Consider the following 13599-nt stretch of genomic DNA (forward strand, 5'->3'; position numbering starts at 1 on the left):
CAGGTGACTCAGGAGCATGTGTTGGTGGGTTTTGAATGTCTCTAGAGGGGGAAACTCCACGACCTCCCTGGGCAGCTGTCACTCTCAGTCTCTTCCTCATGTTGAGGTGAAACTTCTCATGTTTTTGTTTATGGTCACTACTCCTCATCTTGCTGCTGTAATATATGATGTAATTCGTATAAAGTTGTAAATTAATAAACAGCGTTTGTATGAATAAAATAAACTCAGAAACCAAAAAGAAAACCACAAACGGGAAAAAAAAAAAAAACAAAAAAACAAAAAACAAAACCACCACAGATTGCTTCACCACAATATTGTAACAACCAACAAAAGCAGGACAGCCCAGATTAACAAGTGAATAGACGTGGCAACGGATTAAGATGACCAGAGCCATCGGGAAAAATACATCTCAATACCAGCTTCCCATAAACCAAGACCTGCCTTCATCAGAATTCATCGTCTCCCAGAATATGGTTTTGTCCAGCCCAACGCAGAGAAAGGAAACTACATGAATATGCGAAGCGACGAAAGGAGACAAAGACCTCTGCTCCAGGCTAGGAAAAACTGTATATAAACGGGACTGACCAAAGCGGTTTTGAGTTCAGATCATAGCATGTGCACCCCGCACCAATCCCGGGCTTGGCGTTGCACTTCGCGATTGTGGCTGTCGTGGACCGTATCCCGGTCACGAAACAAATTATCACTTATTTCTGATAATACTCAATTCGGCTAAATCTCTTTATTATCTATTATTTATTATCTATAACACTGCTGAGTCTGGCACCATCCTCCTAGCATCTGTACTGGGAGACCAAAGCTGAGAGATGGGTGCATGCCAAATTGAGTACCTCAGTTTCTGACAAGATTGAAGTAGCAAAGATGGGGGCACTGGTGCAGCTACCTCCAGAAACAGCCTAAGGTATCCAAGCTGCTGTTGTACTTCCTCTAATACAGATCTCTGTGACAAAGCTGACCACATGGTGCCAGAGCTGCAGTGTTGTGTTCAGATTTACAAGGGTAGCTCAGTAAAATGCCAAGAAAGTGAAACATTAGCGTTAATTTTGCCTTTTGTTGTGAAACCAACAAATTGGTTCAATATTATGCATATAAGTTAGATAAGGCTTCTCTTAAAAAAAACCCCAAACCCAAAGAGCTTTGGGTTTTTCCAGGCTTATTGGAACAGAGAAACAACTTGGGTTGTATGAAAATATAATTACTGCATTTTCCTTGTTTCTTCCAGTATGTTCATGAGACTTTATATACTCATAGCATCCTATTGCTGTTGGGATACTTTTGTTACACAATCTGACTAATTTATACTTTCCACTTCTTCACTGTGCCTATTCTGAGATTGCACAGCATAAGAACCTTCTTAATTACATTACTTTGTGGTGACATAGCTTCTTTTAGGGATCACAGGTCCACAGTAATTCCTAAAAACCTGTCAGGTATTTTGAGTACCAGGCATGATTGGGTACCAGGCACGTTGACCACTCTACATCCTTCTCCTAACATAAATTCAGTGTTCAAAAGGAAACGTCTCTCTACACCCTTTTTTCTCGTTGCTGTTATACAGCATCCTAGTCTGTTCAGGAGCACTCACAGCACGGAGATGGGAAGCTACAGATAGTCCTATTGCATATTTTTTCATTAACAGTCATGCTCTGAACAGTCATGTTTTGATCCATCCACACATCCCCTGTTCTTTCTCTCTCTCATGAATGGCTTCTCAGTATAAACTGAGTGCATACTACTGGACGGATGAGATGATTCCTTGTTATCATTTTTTTCAATCAGGTCCTAATCACTGTTGTTTAGCCAATCCAAATCTCTAGAAATACTAATCCTGGCCATCAGTATGAGTAGAACAGTTTTTCCCATTAATTGAATGAATACTAGGAAAAAAGAGTGACTTGGGAGAAAAATGGGCACTGAATAATCTGCTTTTCTGGCTATCACAAATTTAGTGAAAAATCCACAAATGTTAGAAAACACGATGAGCTGCCTTTTGCAGATGCTAAGGTTGTTAAGTCTGGGATGTTGGTGTCTTTGTCAGTTTTTTGTTTACAAGAGCTTATTACTCCACAATTTCATTTTGTAAAGTAAAAGACTACACACAGCATTACATGGTAATAGCAAATGTGTTTGTACAAGGTTAAACTGACTACTCTTAAGGAAATCCAGGGAATCTGAGCACAGAATCAGTGCTCTGAACCCCATTCCTGGGCCTAATATCCCTGGATAGTATGTGCAAAGAGTTGCACACCTGCTTCCAAGTGAGACTTTCCCTTGAGCAAGAAACCTAAATCAGCCAACAGAGGAGCGTCAAGATGGGGATTTCTTGTCAAGGCAAGGTTTTAGCTCCACTTCAGATAGATATATAGCCAAGCACTTTTACTTGGAACAACATGCAAGTTACTTCTTTCAAAATTAAAAGTGCAGCTTGTTCTATTTAACAGTGTGCAAGTGTTATTAGAGCCTACTTTGTTAGATAATAACACGATATATAATAAAAAGTGCTTCCACTGATGACAAAATATGTTGAGCCCAGAACTCCTCTTGAGTTAGTACCTGATCATAGCGAAGGACTCCTGCATTATTTCTAGTCTAATAACAGTCTGGTAACTGTGATCACTGTGTTATAAATTTACTCACCAGAATCGGGTTGGTCAATCAATAAGGCAATTTATTTGGTTGATAAGGAACAGGCAAGCAGCACTGGGGACACGGCGAGTCTGTGCTCCACCAACACGTCCGTCCCACCCCTGGTCTCTGCCCTTTTTATAGGCAGTTTCTGGTGGGCTTTGTCATGCCTACTGTGCTGGGGTGTAAGTCCAAACAAGCCCGAACATGTTGGCTAGCGCTCAGGCAGCAGTGGCTACAAGTCCACACTAAGTCTGGACAAGGTTTGACAAGGTCTGGACAAGGCATGCTCTCAGGTTATACTCCTAGCAAGCAGGTAACCGCAGTGACAAGTCTGTTCATGTTTTCACAAGTTCGGGTTTTAAAAAGTGGATACAATCAATAATTATAGTAACAAAATAATAAAAATAAATAAAAACAAAAAGCCAACAATTTACAGCAAAGTTATTTAAACAAATATAATGAATTAATTAGATTTCCCTGTGTCTCTTGTCCACGCTTTACTTTGGATTCAGTATTTTTGTTTACATTGATTCCATGGTGTATTTCCATACGACACTATGTAACATTTGACAACTGTGACAGTGTCTTAGCAGAAGCAACAGAGAGGTAATGTTTACAGAGGCTAACAAAAACCAATGCCGGGCTGTCTTGTGCTGGCAGGCGAATTGCCCACATTCCCGAGTTGCCAGCACTCTCCCTAGCGTGTTTTTGGCCATGGCTCTCCAGCACAGCGCCTCGCTGCAGGCCAGGGGTGACTGTGCCAGCACTGCTCCATCACGTCTCTTCTACCCTGAAAGGGCTGAACACCACCACACCACCAAATTAACGATGAAACGGAGGGCAGGGAAAAACACCATCCACTACTCCCACTGTTGTTGAGCGGTGGCTGTGGCCGTCCTGCACAGCCCTGGCGGGAGGGAGGGAAGGAAGGAGGGATGGATGGAGGGAGAGCGCTCCTCGGCGCAGAGCCGCGCTTCCTCCGCGAGCTGCGCAAACCGAGCGCACCGCGGTGCCAAGGCCGAGATTCTGGCGGCTCTTCACAGGAGCGGCATTTCGACACCAGAGGCCGAGAGTTCCGCCTGTGAGAGGTGCGGCGGGGGAGGCCCACAGCAAAGGCTCGGTGTAACAGCGAGGGACAGAGCAGAACAGCCTTTCCTTCCCTCTCCTCCGCTAGGTGCTGCGGGAAGCGCCCACAGCTGAGGCGGGACAGCAGAGCTGCTCCCGCCACGCTCCGCTGCACTACGCGTGTGCCAACCCGCGCCCCGCCCTGTGCCAGGACTCTAAATGTCCGCTCGGGCTTCGCTGCCGAGGATTCGCGGGGTGTTCGCAGCGCCCGCCCTGCCCTACTTCCTGCTGTGGCTTCACCAGGAGTGGGCGGGGCGGGGCGGTGCTTTCCCGGGCCGCGATCTGCGCTGATCTCGCGAGAGCTCCCCCTTTTCCCGGCCGGCGCGGAGCGAGGTGGGTGCCCTGGCCGGGGCCGCCGTTTCCCCGCCGGGGCCGCCGCGATATGGGACCGGGCGTGGAGCGGGGTCTCCGGCGGCACCGCGGCGTGGGGATGCGCCCGATTACCGCCCGCCCGGGACCCGATGGCCGCCGGGGCGCCCGGGGCTGGCGGTGACCGGTCGGCGGGATTTCCCTCCTCCCTCGGCCGGCGGTGCCCCGCGGGAGGAGGGGGCCGGGGCTGGGAGCAGGGCCCAGGAGTGCCGCTCGCCCGTCGAGCGACTCGTGGGGCTCTGGGAGTGGTGGTGCCGCTCCCCGGGGCACCCGGGGCCTTGCAGCGGGCCCCGAGGTGGGCAGGCCCCGCGCTCCCTGGGACGCTTTTCCTGTGGCCTGGTCGGCACCCTCTGGTGCGACGCGCTGGCGCTGGCCCGGCCCGTGGGGCGTTCTCTGGCTTAGTTTTGGAGCGTGTGGCTGCGCAACCGGATTGCAGTCCTGGCTGTGTTAGGAACAGGTGACACGTGCTTGGTGACAGCCGAAGTGTTCTTTTGCGTTGCAGAAAGGCCATGTTCAGCTCTAGCGCCAAGATTGTGAAGCCTAATGGCGAGAAACCAGATGAGTTCGAGTCTGGTATATCCCAGGTATGTGGCTTTTCCTTGTGCTTTTCGGTGACTCACCTCAAGTTACAGAGACAGTTGTGCAGACCCTAAACTTTGAGGTTGATCCTGTCAACGTGTGTTCTTTCCTAGTTTTACTTGAGTACTGAGGCAGTTAGCCTCTGTTTCCATCAGTTAAACTTGTTGGATGTTGATGTGTCTTCCAGGAAGTTGTCTTTGATACTGACTGTGGTTAAAAGCCTATATCTGCTCTTTGGCACTGTGGACACACTTTGGTCTCAAGTGTTCTCGTGAACTGAAGTGTATGTAATGGATTACTCTGTAACTTCATTTTTGTAGGCTCTGCTGGAGTTGGAAATGAACTCCGACTTAAAGGCTCAGCTGCGGGAGTTGAACATCACAGCAGCTAAGGTAGGCTGGACCTTCTCCACTAAGAACTAGGTGGTGACTTGTTCTGTGTACGTTTAATTTTTGTGGATGTTAATGTACTAGGGGAATGATGTCTTAAGCCCTTATGGCCTGTGATGGTTTTGTTATGTGCTGTTGTGGCTTATCTTCTGGTATTTGCTGCTAGCACGTAGGATTCCATAATAATGTTTTTATTAGGAACTAGTCTGAAAAGTCACTGTAAAAGCACAAATAGCAATTCAGTGTATTAAATAAAAGCGTTCAAAAATGATGATTCTACTTTGTGTGCAGACTGGGTTTGGGGTCTGAAACTGGCTGTTCGCATGTAGATATTGGCTGGAAATGTAGGTGTTATAGAAACTTAATCAGAAATTTAAACTGCAATATCTTTTGTAAAAAAAAAAAATAGTTGTGAATTTCTTATGTGCAGTTAATAGGTGGTAGGTGGATTAAGGCAATAGACTGACTTGATCGTGTAGCTTAGCGTGCTTGTCCATTTCAATTTTAAATCATGCAGGCAGCTGAAACATCAAGAAAGAAGAAGGCAATTATTGGAAAAGGAGAAAGAAAATTAGTGTTAGAATTTGTCAGCCTGGGAGACTGGATGGCAGCAGTAAAGCTGCAATCAGAAATTTGTATGGTCTGCTTTTGGTTCTTGCCCAGGCCCACCAGCACACAGGAGCCTGACTGCTTAGAGTTGAGTTAAAGAATCTGGTCATGCAGAAAGCAGCTTGGTGTATGAGCTGAGGGGCCCTCAGAAGAAGCCACATCTCTGGAAGTACAGCAATGCCTGGTGTCCTTATCGAAGGGCTTTTAGAAACGTCTTTGCTGTTTACTTAGCTGCTTGATTTTGTGAGAAATCTCTCATTGGAGATGGCTCGTATGAGAAGGTTGCTGGTGATAAACAATCCATCCTTCCATGGGAGAAGTGCCTTGTAAGCCTGTGCAGATTTTGGGTTTGATCAGCTACTGGAGAGATAAACCAAGGGAGAAGTAACTTGTCCTAGTGTATTGTAATCCTGTTGATATTTGGAGGGGTGACAGATGTTTGGATTGAGTAGTGATGCAGGCCTAGGCAAGTGGTGGACAGAAGGTGATTTTCATGAAGCAGTAGATGAAAAGTAAGAGATTTATTCCCCTAAACCTTGTCTGAAGTCTGCATTAGAGGCAAGTAATTTTTGAAAGTTTGTATCAGCACAACTACAGGTGTGCTTGGTAAGCATTCAGTATAGTTACAGTTCTAGCACCTGAGTCTCATCCTGCAGAAAGAATGGGCTTTGCTGTTTAGAGGATGTGATTGTGAAAGGAATGGTGGGATTTATTGCCTAATCACTCCTTCACTGTGAAACAAGCGGTGTGATAAAAGCTCTTCTGTTCAGTGCTTTGTCTGTACAGCATTAAGGTAGGTACTGCTCGCTGATGCTCTCCCTGCCCCACAGAGTCATAAGCAAGACTATCCATACCTGTGCTCAGAGGATTCACAGTCAAACCAAACATTACTTCTCAACCCCCATCTAATGTTTACTTTGCCCTTCTGTTTCAGGAAATTGAAGTAGGTGGTGGCAGAAAAGCCATCATTATCTTCGTACCAGTTCCTCAGCTGAAGTCCTTCCAGAAGATTCAGGTGCGGCTAGTTCGGGAGCTGGAGAAGAAATTTAGTGGAAAGCATGTGGTGTTCATTGCTCAGGTAAAAAAAAACTTTAGAATCACAAAAATGTTGGTTTGAAGGAATACCTGGAGGTGGTCCAGTCCAGGCTCACGCATGTTCCAGTGTTGTGTTACCCATTCAAGGTAACAGTCATAGTAATTGTACCAGCAGGAAATGTAATGAGTGTCCAGTGGATGTTAGCTAAAATGTTTTCAGCTGGCAACAGTGGAAACTTGGTGAGATGCAAAGTTCTTTCATGGAGGAGATAACATTTTTGTTCTGGCCTCTCTTACTCCTTCAGAAGTTTGATGCACAAAGTTTAAAATAAAAGGGAGCAAGTATTAATAGGAACTTTGTTACAGTTAGACAATCTAGGCACTTAAAATTTAAGTTAGTAAGAAAGGAGGAAAAAAAAACTAATGCAAGTTCTAAATATATGATAGGAGCTAGGATGAAAAGGTGTTGGAGTGATCTCTGGGCAGTACTTAAGGGTTGGACAGACTAGAAATCTATCTGCAGAGTGGGCAGTTGGTTAAACTGAAGCTAGCTGAACATTTTTAGTATAATTTTAAGAGCGAGAGGACCTTATCCTCAGTCTTTATATGGCCAAGAAGATTTATTTTAAGGAAGTGCTCTGGCTCACTTCACCTAAAGGTGCTTCTCGCACAGGGTGGTTGAGCACTGGAACAGGTCCCCGAGGGAAGTGGTCATAGCACCAGCCTGATAGAGTGCAAGAAATGTTTGGGCAATACTTTCTGGCGTGTGGTGTGACTTGTGGGGATGGACTCTGGTCCTTGTCAGTCTCTTCCAACTCAGCATATTCTGTGATTCTGTAATCCCAAGAGGATTCCTTATTGGTTCAGTAGTGTGTATTCTAGAAGGAAACGTGCTTTTGAGTGTGACCTGACCTAATTTGGATTATGGTAACGCCATCATGAATACAGTCATGATGCTGTGATGTGATGGTAGAAAATATTGCAGGTGGCTAAAACTGTGTTTAGAATGTTTTAAAACGTCTACTCTTGCAGTACGGAGGTAGAAAATTAAGTTTTACTGACCTGACATTTAGATCCTAATTTTGGAACCGGTTCTATTTAAGCCAGGGTTTGATCTGGATTGTACAATAGTTATTATTAAAACTAGCATTTCAATCTCAGATGTCACCTAGCCGTCTGTGGAACTGAGCTCACAACTCTGGTTTGCACCGGAGGCTCAGTCTACCAGACGTTTAAAATTCCCTGGGATTTCTGTTCTCAAAGAAATGTGTTTACAGTGCTGAGACGCAGTAAACTACTGTGCTTGTATTCCTGGGGAGAGGAGATGAAGTACAAATCTTTTATTTCAGTGCACTGAATACAGGAGTAGTAATTGAGAAATAGAGCAGTACAGCGCTTCATCTTCTGCAGGCAACTCTTGTTCTCTAGTTTCTAATGCTAATGTAACTTTAGGCATACTTAAGTCTACCTTCTTGGCTTTTCATTCATTTCTAGTTGCTAGTGTCAGGGGGACGGTCCATGTGCTGGGGATGTTTCTGAGTTCATTGTAACCTCCAGATACTGAGAAATGCCTTTTTGTTTTTCTCTTGCCTTAACAGAGAAGGATTCTGCCCAAGCCAACAAGAAAAAGCCGCACAAAAAACAAGCAAAAGCGTCCGAGGAGGTTTGTAAATGATACTGATTCAGTATGACGGGTTTCTTTTGTACCTGGTAGTTTAGTCAAGTAATAGTTAGTTGAGTTTTTGAAAAGTCATTCAAGTGATTGGGTGGTCTTGTCCTTTCTCCTACTGCTTGAAATAGTCTGTCATTTGAAATAATCTGTCGTTTGGCTGCTAAAGTGTTTGGTAGAAAGCTCACCTTTGGGCACTGTGTTGCATTTCTTAGCACTCAGTTTTTATTTTCAGCTACAGCTGTAGCAAATTTTTAGCTAGCAGTGCTGGCTTAAGGAACCCCAACCTGCTATCTCTGTTACCACAGTGTGCTGACAAGAACTATTTTTTTTAAGTTGTAGGAAGAGCCTCTTCCACATCACATGTTAGACTGTGCAGAAGCCTGGCACACTGAAGGGGATGCAATGAGGGAGAGAGTGGCTGAGGAGGGGTGTAGGTACGAGTACTAGTCCCTCTGGATATGAATTTGATAGCAGTAGTTATAGTAATTTGTGTTAAATGGCCTCCCTGCTCTCATCTAGTCACTTGATTGCTAGACATGCAACACTGCTATGTCTCTGGATGTCAGTGCCCTATCTGTACTTTGCTATATTATTATGTAAGTTCATGCCTTAAAAGTTCACTTTCTTTATGACATGTGGCATGTCTTGTAGCTTCTCCCTGCCCCCTCCCCAGTATTATACCTGTGTCATATGTTACTGTATTTTGCAGTCTTTGGGCATGGATTTTAAAAGTACAGTTTCATAGTACGCAACTAGCTGCAGTCCTGCCTTTGGAGGACTCTGCCTGTATTCTATTTTAAAACTAGCGCTGTGCAGTGTTTAGAGAAGTTGGCACTTGTGTCTGAGTAGCATGCTGCCACTTTCTGCATGAGGGAAGGCAGGTGTGCCCCTGTCTCAGCCTGAGATGAGATCAGGCTGCTGTGTTGGGATGTCTGTCTCCGTTAGCTGTGCCAGTCTCAGCTGGTGTGAAGTGCTGCTCTAGACACAGGTGTTGGTTGCTAGTGATACTGCCCTGAAACTGCACATCGGGATGCTGCAGATCAGAAGGCTTACTTAGTAAGTCCTGTAGGCTCACATAAAATAAGCTGGGCCACCTTTTCTCTTGTTGTCTCACTTCTTTACAGTTCAGCAACAGGCATGTAGATTTCTATCAGTCTTCTAAACACGGACTCAATTGACCAGATAGTCTGTTTCTGTATTACATTGGTCTTCTAAGCTGCTTGGGTTTAGGCAAATGAAGAAACCAGTGTTTCTAAAACTAGGTCTCCCATGAATGTACTCTGTGCAGCTGAGGATATTTGCACACTTTAGCTCTTCCAGTCAGTATCTCTGGCAGAATTGCAGATGGAGCAATTTCGTTTTGATTTAAATATTAAATGTGTAGAAATGGAAGAATGTTTCAGGGCTGTTGCCACAAAACAACTCTAAAAGGTGCTCTAAAAGGTCAGAAACCTGGCTACTTTTTCTTGTACAGTCATTAAGTTTCTGCACTTTATGGAATTTAGCTTTTCTTTTTGCATGCCCTGTGATAGTGTTGTATTGTCACACACATTAAAGAGAAAAAAACACTGAATTTTCAGCCGAAGCATGCTATGGAAGATTTAAACCTTGTCAAACAGGTAAACTTTCAGAAGGGTGTGTTTTAACGATACAAATGTGACATTTCAGCCGTACACTTACTGCAGTGCACGATGCTATTCTTGAGGACCTTGTCTTCCCAAGTGAAATCGTGGGCAAGAGAATCCGCGTAAAATTGGACGGCAGCAGGCTTATAAAAGTCCATCTGGACAAAGCACAACAGAACAATGTTGAACACAAGGTAAATAAGCTTATTTCTCATGCAGGTATGGGTAACATTCTGACAACCCTAAGAGACTGCTTAGGGATACCTCGCCTTTTGGCTTGTGGAGATGCTTCTGGTTTTATTTGGAGTAATGTGCTGAAATAGAGGCAACAATTTTTTAGTTTTTTTAGTTTTGAACTAAAGCTCTAGTTCAACTTGCCAAAGCCCCTGGATTAAAAAGTAGCTATTGATTCCCTCATGGGACCAGACAGTGTTTTATTGGGTTTTTTGTATGTGTAGGGGTTGGTTGGGTTGTTTTGTTTGTTTGTGTTTTTCTCTGTTGTTTTTCAAGTGAAGCACTTAGTTTTGACCTTAAACAGATGTTTTCTGGCCGGGGGAAATGGGAGGCTTGTGTTTGGGCCTGCTCAGCTCTCAGGGTCTTACATTGTTGCAAATCAGAGAGGGCCCAAATACTTAAGAGGAAACGTATCTTTTGTGTAAATCCTCAGCTGCCTTAATGTAGAAGAAAGTAATTGGCATGAGAGTGAAGATACACTGGCAAATCGTATAGTACCTTAAGTATGTTAACTTTGAGTTATTTATTTACACAGCATGTATAAGCAAGATTTATTTGTCTTCACAGGTGGAAACATTTTCTGGTGTGTACAAGAAGCTCACAGGCAAAGATGTGGTGTTTGAATTTCCAGAATTCCAGCTGTAAAATGCAAAAAATGGCTGAATAAACAATTGTTCATATAACAGAGTAATTTCATTTAAATTTTGAATTCCATAAACACAGATAGGGTTTAACTGGTTCATGGGACTTTCCCACTGTCTGGAGAGTGACACCTGTGAATCAGAGTATTAAGTCCCCAGCATTTTAATGGTAACCCTCTTAGATTTTTCTTGGCACTGTTTCAACACAACTAAACAAAAGAGTCCAGAGTCTGCAAAAGAATTCATACTGAAAAACCTAAATATTTCAAATCTCACCTGGAGAAAATACACAGAATTACTATAGAGCAGTGGAACTTCTCATATTTGCACACGAGGTATCAGTTGGAGACCTACATGTTCCTCACACTGGAAGAAGTCAACCAGCAAGTGGTGTGTGACTTACGAAATATATAGAAATGACATGTGGATAAGGGGTTTGAATTCTTAGGAAATAGGTTGGGGGAGGTATTGGTTGATTTTGAGGTAACTTAACTTGCTCTAAATGGCAACATTCCCTATCAGTTCTTAGCTGAAAGCAGGCTCTGTAGCTTCTCACTCTTCAGACCAAAATGGGAAGGAATTTTTACTTCTGAGTGCTACATCACTGGACAAAAACTACAAGTCTTTTAGGTATTGATCTTGCTTTCAGAAATGTTTATTTTTTTTTAGGTGATGTTTTAACATGGTTCTGTACATGCTTAGTGGTATAGGGAGAGGTAGGGAAAGACTACCTGTATCAGCATCCGAAGGCTGATTGTGTCTCAGAAGCGCTACATTTTTGACTTCAGTGTCTGTGTTAAAGAACACTTTACACAAGCTCAGGGTGATGTTGGTCATGTAAAGTTCTGAGCAAATTATATGAATTTAGTACTTGATTGTACTAAACATGGTATTAGGAGTAAGTGTTTAACACCGTAAAAGACAACTTTGAAGTCAGTCTATTAAGTGGAGAGCTAAGTTGGGAACAAGTTGTGTGACAGGAACACTTGTATAGAGTAGATGGCGGACAAGTGCCCCTCACTGAGGGTCTTTGTACCTTTTTCCATTTACAGTAGTTTTGGTTGCTTCCCATTTGACGCCTCTTCTTTAGCTGTGGAGAGCTAAAAGGTTAAAACAAGTTCATTGGTTTTGCATTGAAAAAATGAAGACTTGGAAAGTTATGGCATGACTTAGGGCAGGATGGATAGCCGTGTGCTGTTACTGTTAGTGCCGAGAATGCAAAGAGAAGGAAAACGTGCCCTGTTGCAATTAGTAGTTAATTTCCTGTTACTTGCTGACAAGGCTTGAATATTTGCACAAAAAGCAGGCTGTATCTTTGAAGAAGTTTGTTTACCTTAAGGCCTTTTCCTATCTCCTTTTCAAACTTTTGTCTCTGGAGTGTAACTTAATTCCTTATTTATTCCTTGACTGTTTATTGTTCATTTTTAATGATTCAGCAGAAGTGAATGCATCGCCTGTCCTTAGAATTAGACGAGAGGAGTTGTAGGTATTTTATAATCCCAAATCCCATCTGCTTGTGTGGAGAATAATTGTAAAAGATCCTAGAGTAGAGGAGCTGCAACTTTTGAATTCAAGTTTTCATTGTAAAAATGGGTATTACTCAGATTGGAAATGCCGCCTCGTCTAGTCACCCCAAAATACAGTCTTGAGTCAGACACATTACTAAGCTTTCCACTAAAACAGTCACAGATGGCAGCCTGTGCAAATAAACCTTAGCTGGTGTGGGCTGAAGAAGCAGCTTGGGGAGTATTTGGAGACTTACCAGATGTTAAGTACCTTTAGTTGGAGGTGGGTGAGTCTGCTGGGGCTGTGTAACCTCTGCAAGGAGAGGTGATCCTCAGCAGGCTTTGCTAGACAGCATTTCCTGTTTTATAGGGAAATGTAACTCAGGTTTCATCTTGTCATAATAATAAAAATGTCATTTGAGTTTCTTTTGAAGCACTGGGGGGGGTAAGCGAGGGAAGAGAAATCCAGTAAACTGAACATAAAGATTGCAAACGTTCCCAGGCATTGCCAGCTGGCTATAGATTTTTCTTGGCTCTTGTTGCAAGCCCTCTTGAACTATATGATATGCAAAGGCTCACAATGGCCCCCTAAGCAAATTCTTTGAGGGAAAGGATAATGCTGTCAAAGCTCTATGGTTTTTACATCAACTAAGCTACTAGGAAAGGTGAATTTTTGTAGCATAAAACTACAAGGCTTTGTGTTTGCAAAAGATTTTCGTTTTAGTTTGCCTTTATTTACAGATTCCCTTGTGTGTTTGTGTCAGTGATAGGGTTGGACAACTCCCTCTGTCCCTTGATAAGCATACTAAGTGCATGCCTGCAATCTGGAAAATCAGTTTGATGCCATCTGGTCAAGTGCTAATGAGGCTGCTGGAATGCTAGTGTCAAATGTTACCTTAACCTAAGCAAATTCCATGTGAGATGATGCTAGACTTTTCCTATACCTTTCATGTGCTGGCACAGTTGAACTCTGAACATGGGATTGATCACGAGTTCTGTCAGCTGCTCCGAGTGAAAAAGCAGTGGGGCATTCTGTACCAAGACTGTGCAGCAGTAGTATGTGGGTAGTATCAATGTGGAGAGACAGCCATATATTGAAGTTCTTTCCTGTAATAGCTCCAAATGAGAGGCAAGGGCTTTACATCTGTTAAATGCTCATGAGACTTTCAC

At 43.6% G+C, this 13599-nt stretch overlaps 1 protein-coding gene across 1 annotated transcript; it reads left to right on the top strand.

Moving 5' to 3' along the window:
- The first annotated feature begins 3696 nt into the window (after positions 1–3696).
- Positions 3697–10966, top strand: RPS7 (ribosomal protein S7). The gene is made up of 7 exons (XM_014883722.2): positions 3697–4104; positions 4643–4724; positions 5040–5111; positions 6652–6795; positions 8351–8415; positions 10093–10243; positions 10851–10966. Exons 2-7 carry the CDS (start codon positions 4650–4652, stop codon positions 10926–10928), a joined length of 585 nt encoding a protein of 194 aa, XP_014739208.1. The 5' UTR covers positions 3697–4104; positions 4643–4649; the 3' UTR covers positions 10929–10966.
- Positions 10967–13599: the final 2633 nt, after the last annotated feature.

Source organism: Sturnus vulgaris, chromosome 3 (assembly GCF_052056855.1).
Source record: "Sturnus vulgaris isolate bStuVul1 chromosome 3, bStuVul1.hap1, whole genome shotgun sequence".
NCBI lineage: Eukaryota > Metazoa > Chordata > Aves > Passeriformes > Sturnidae > Sturnus > Sturnus vulgaris.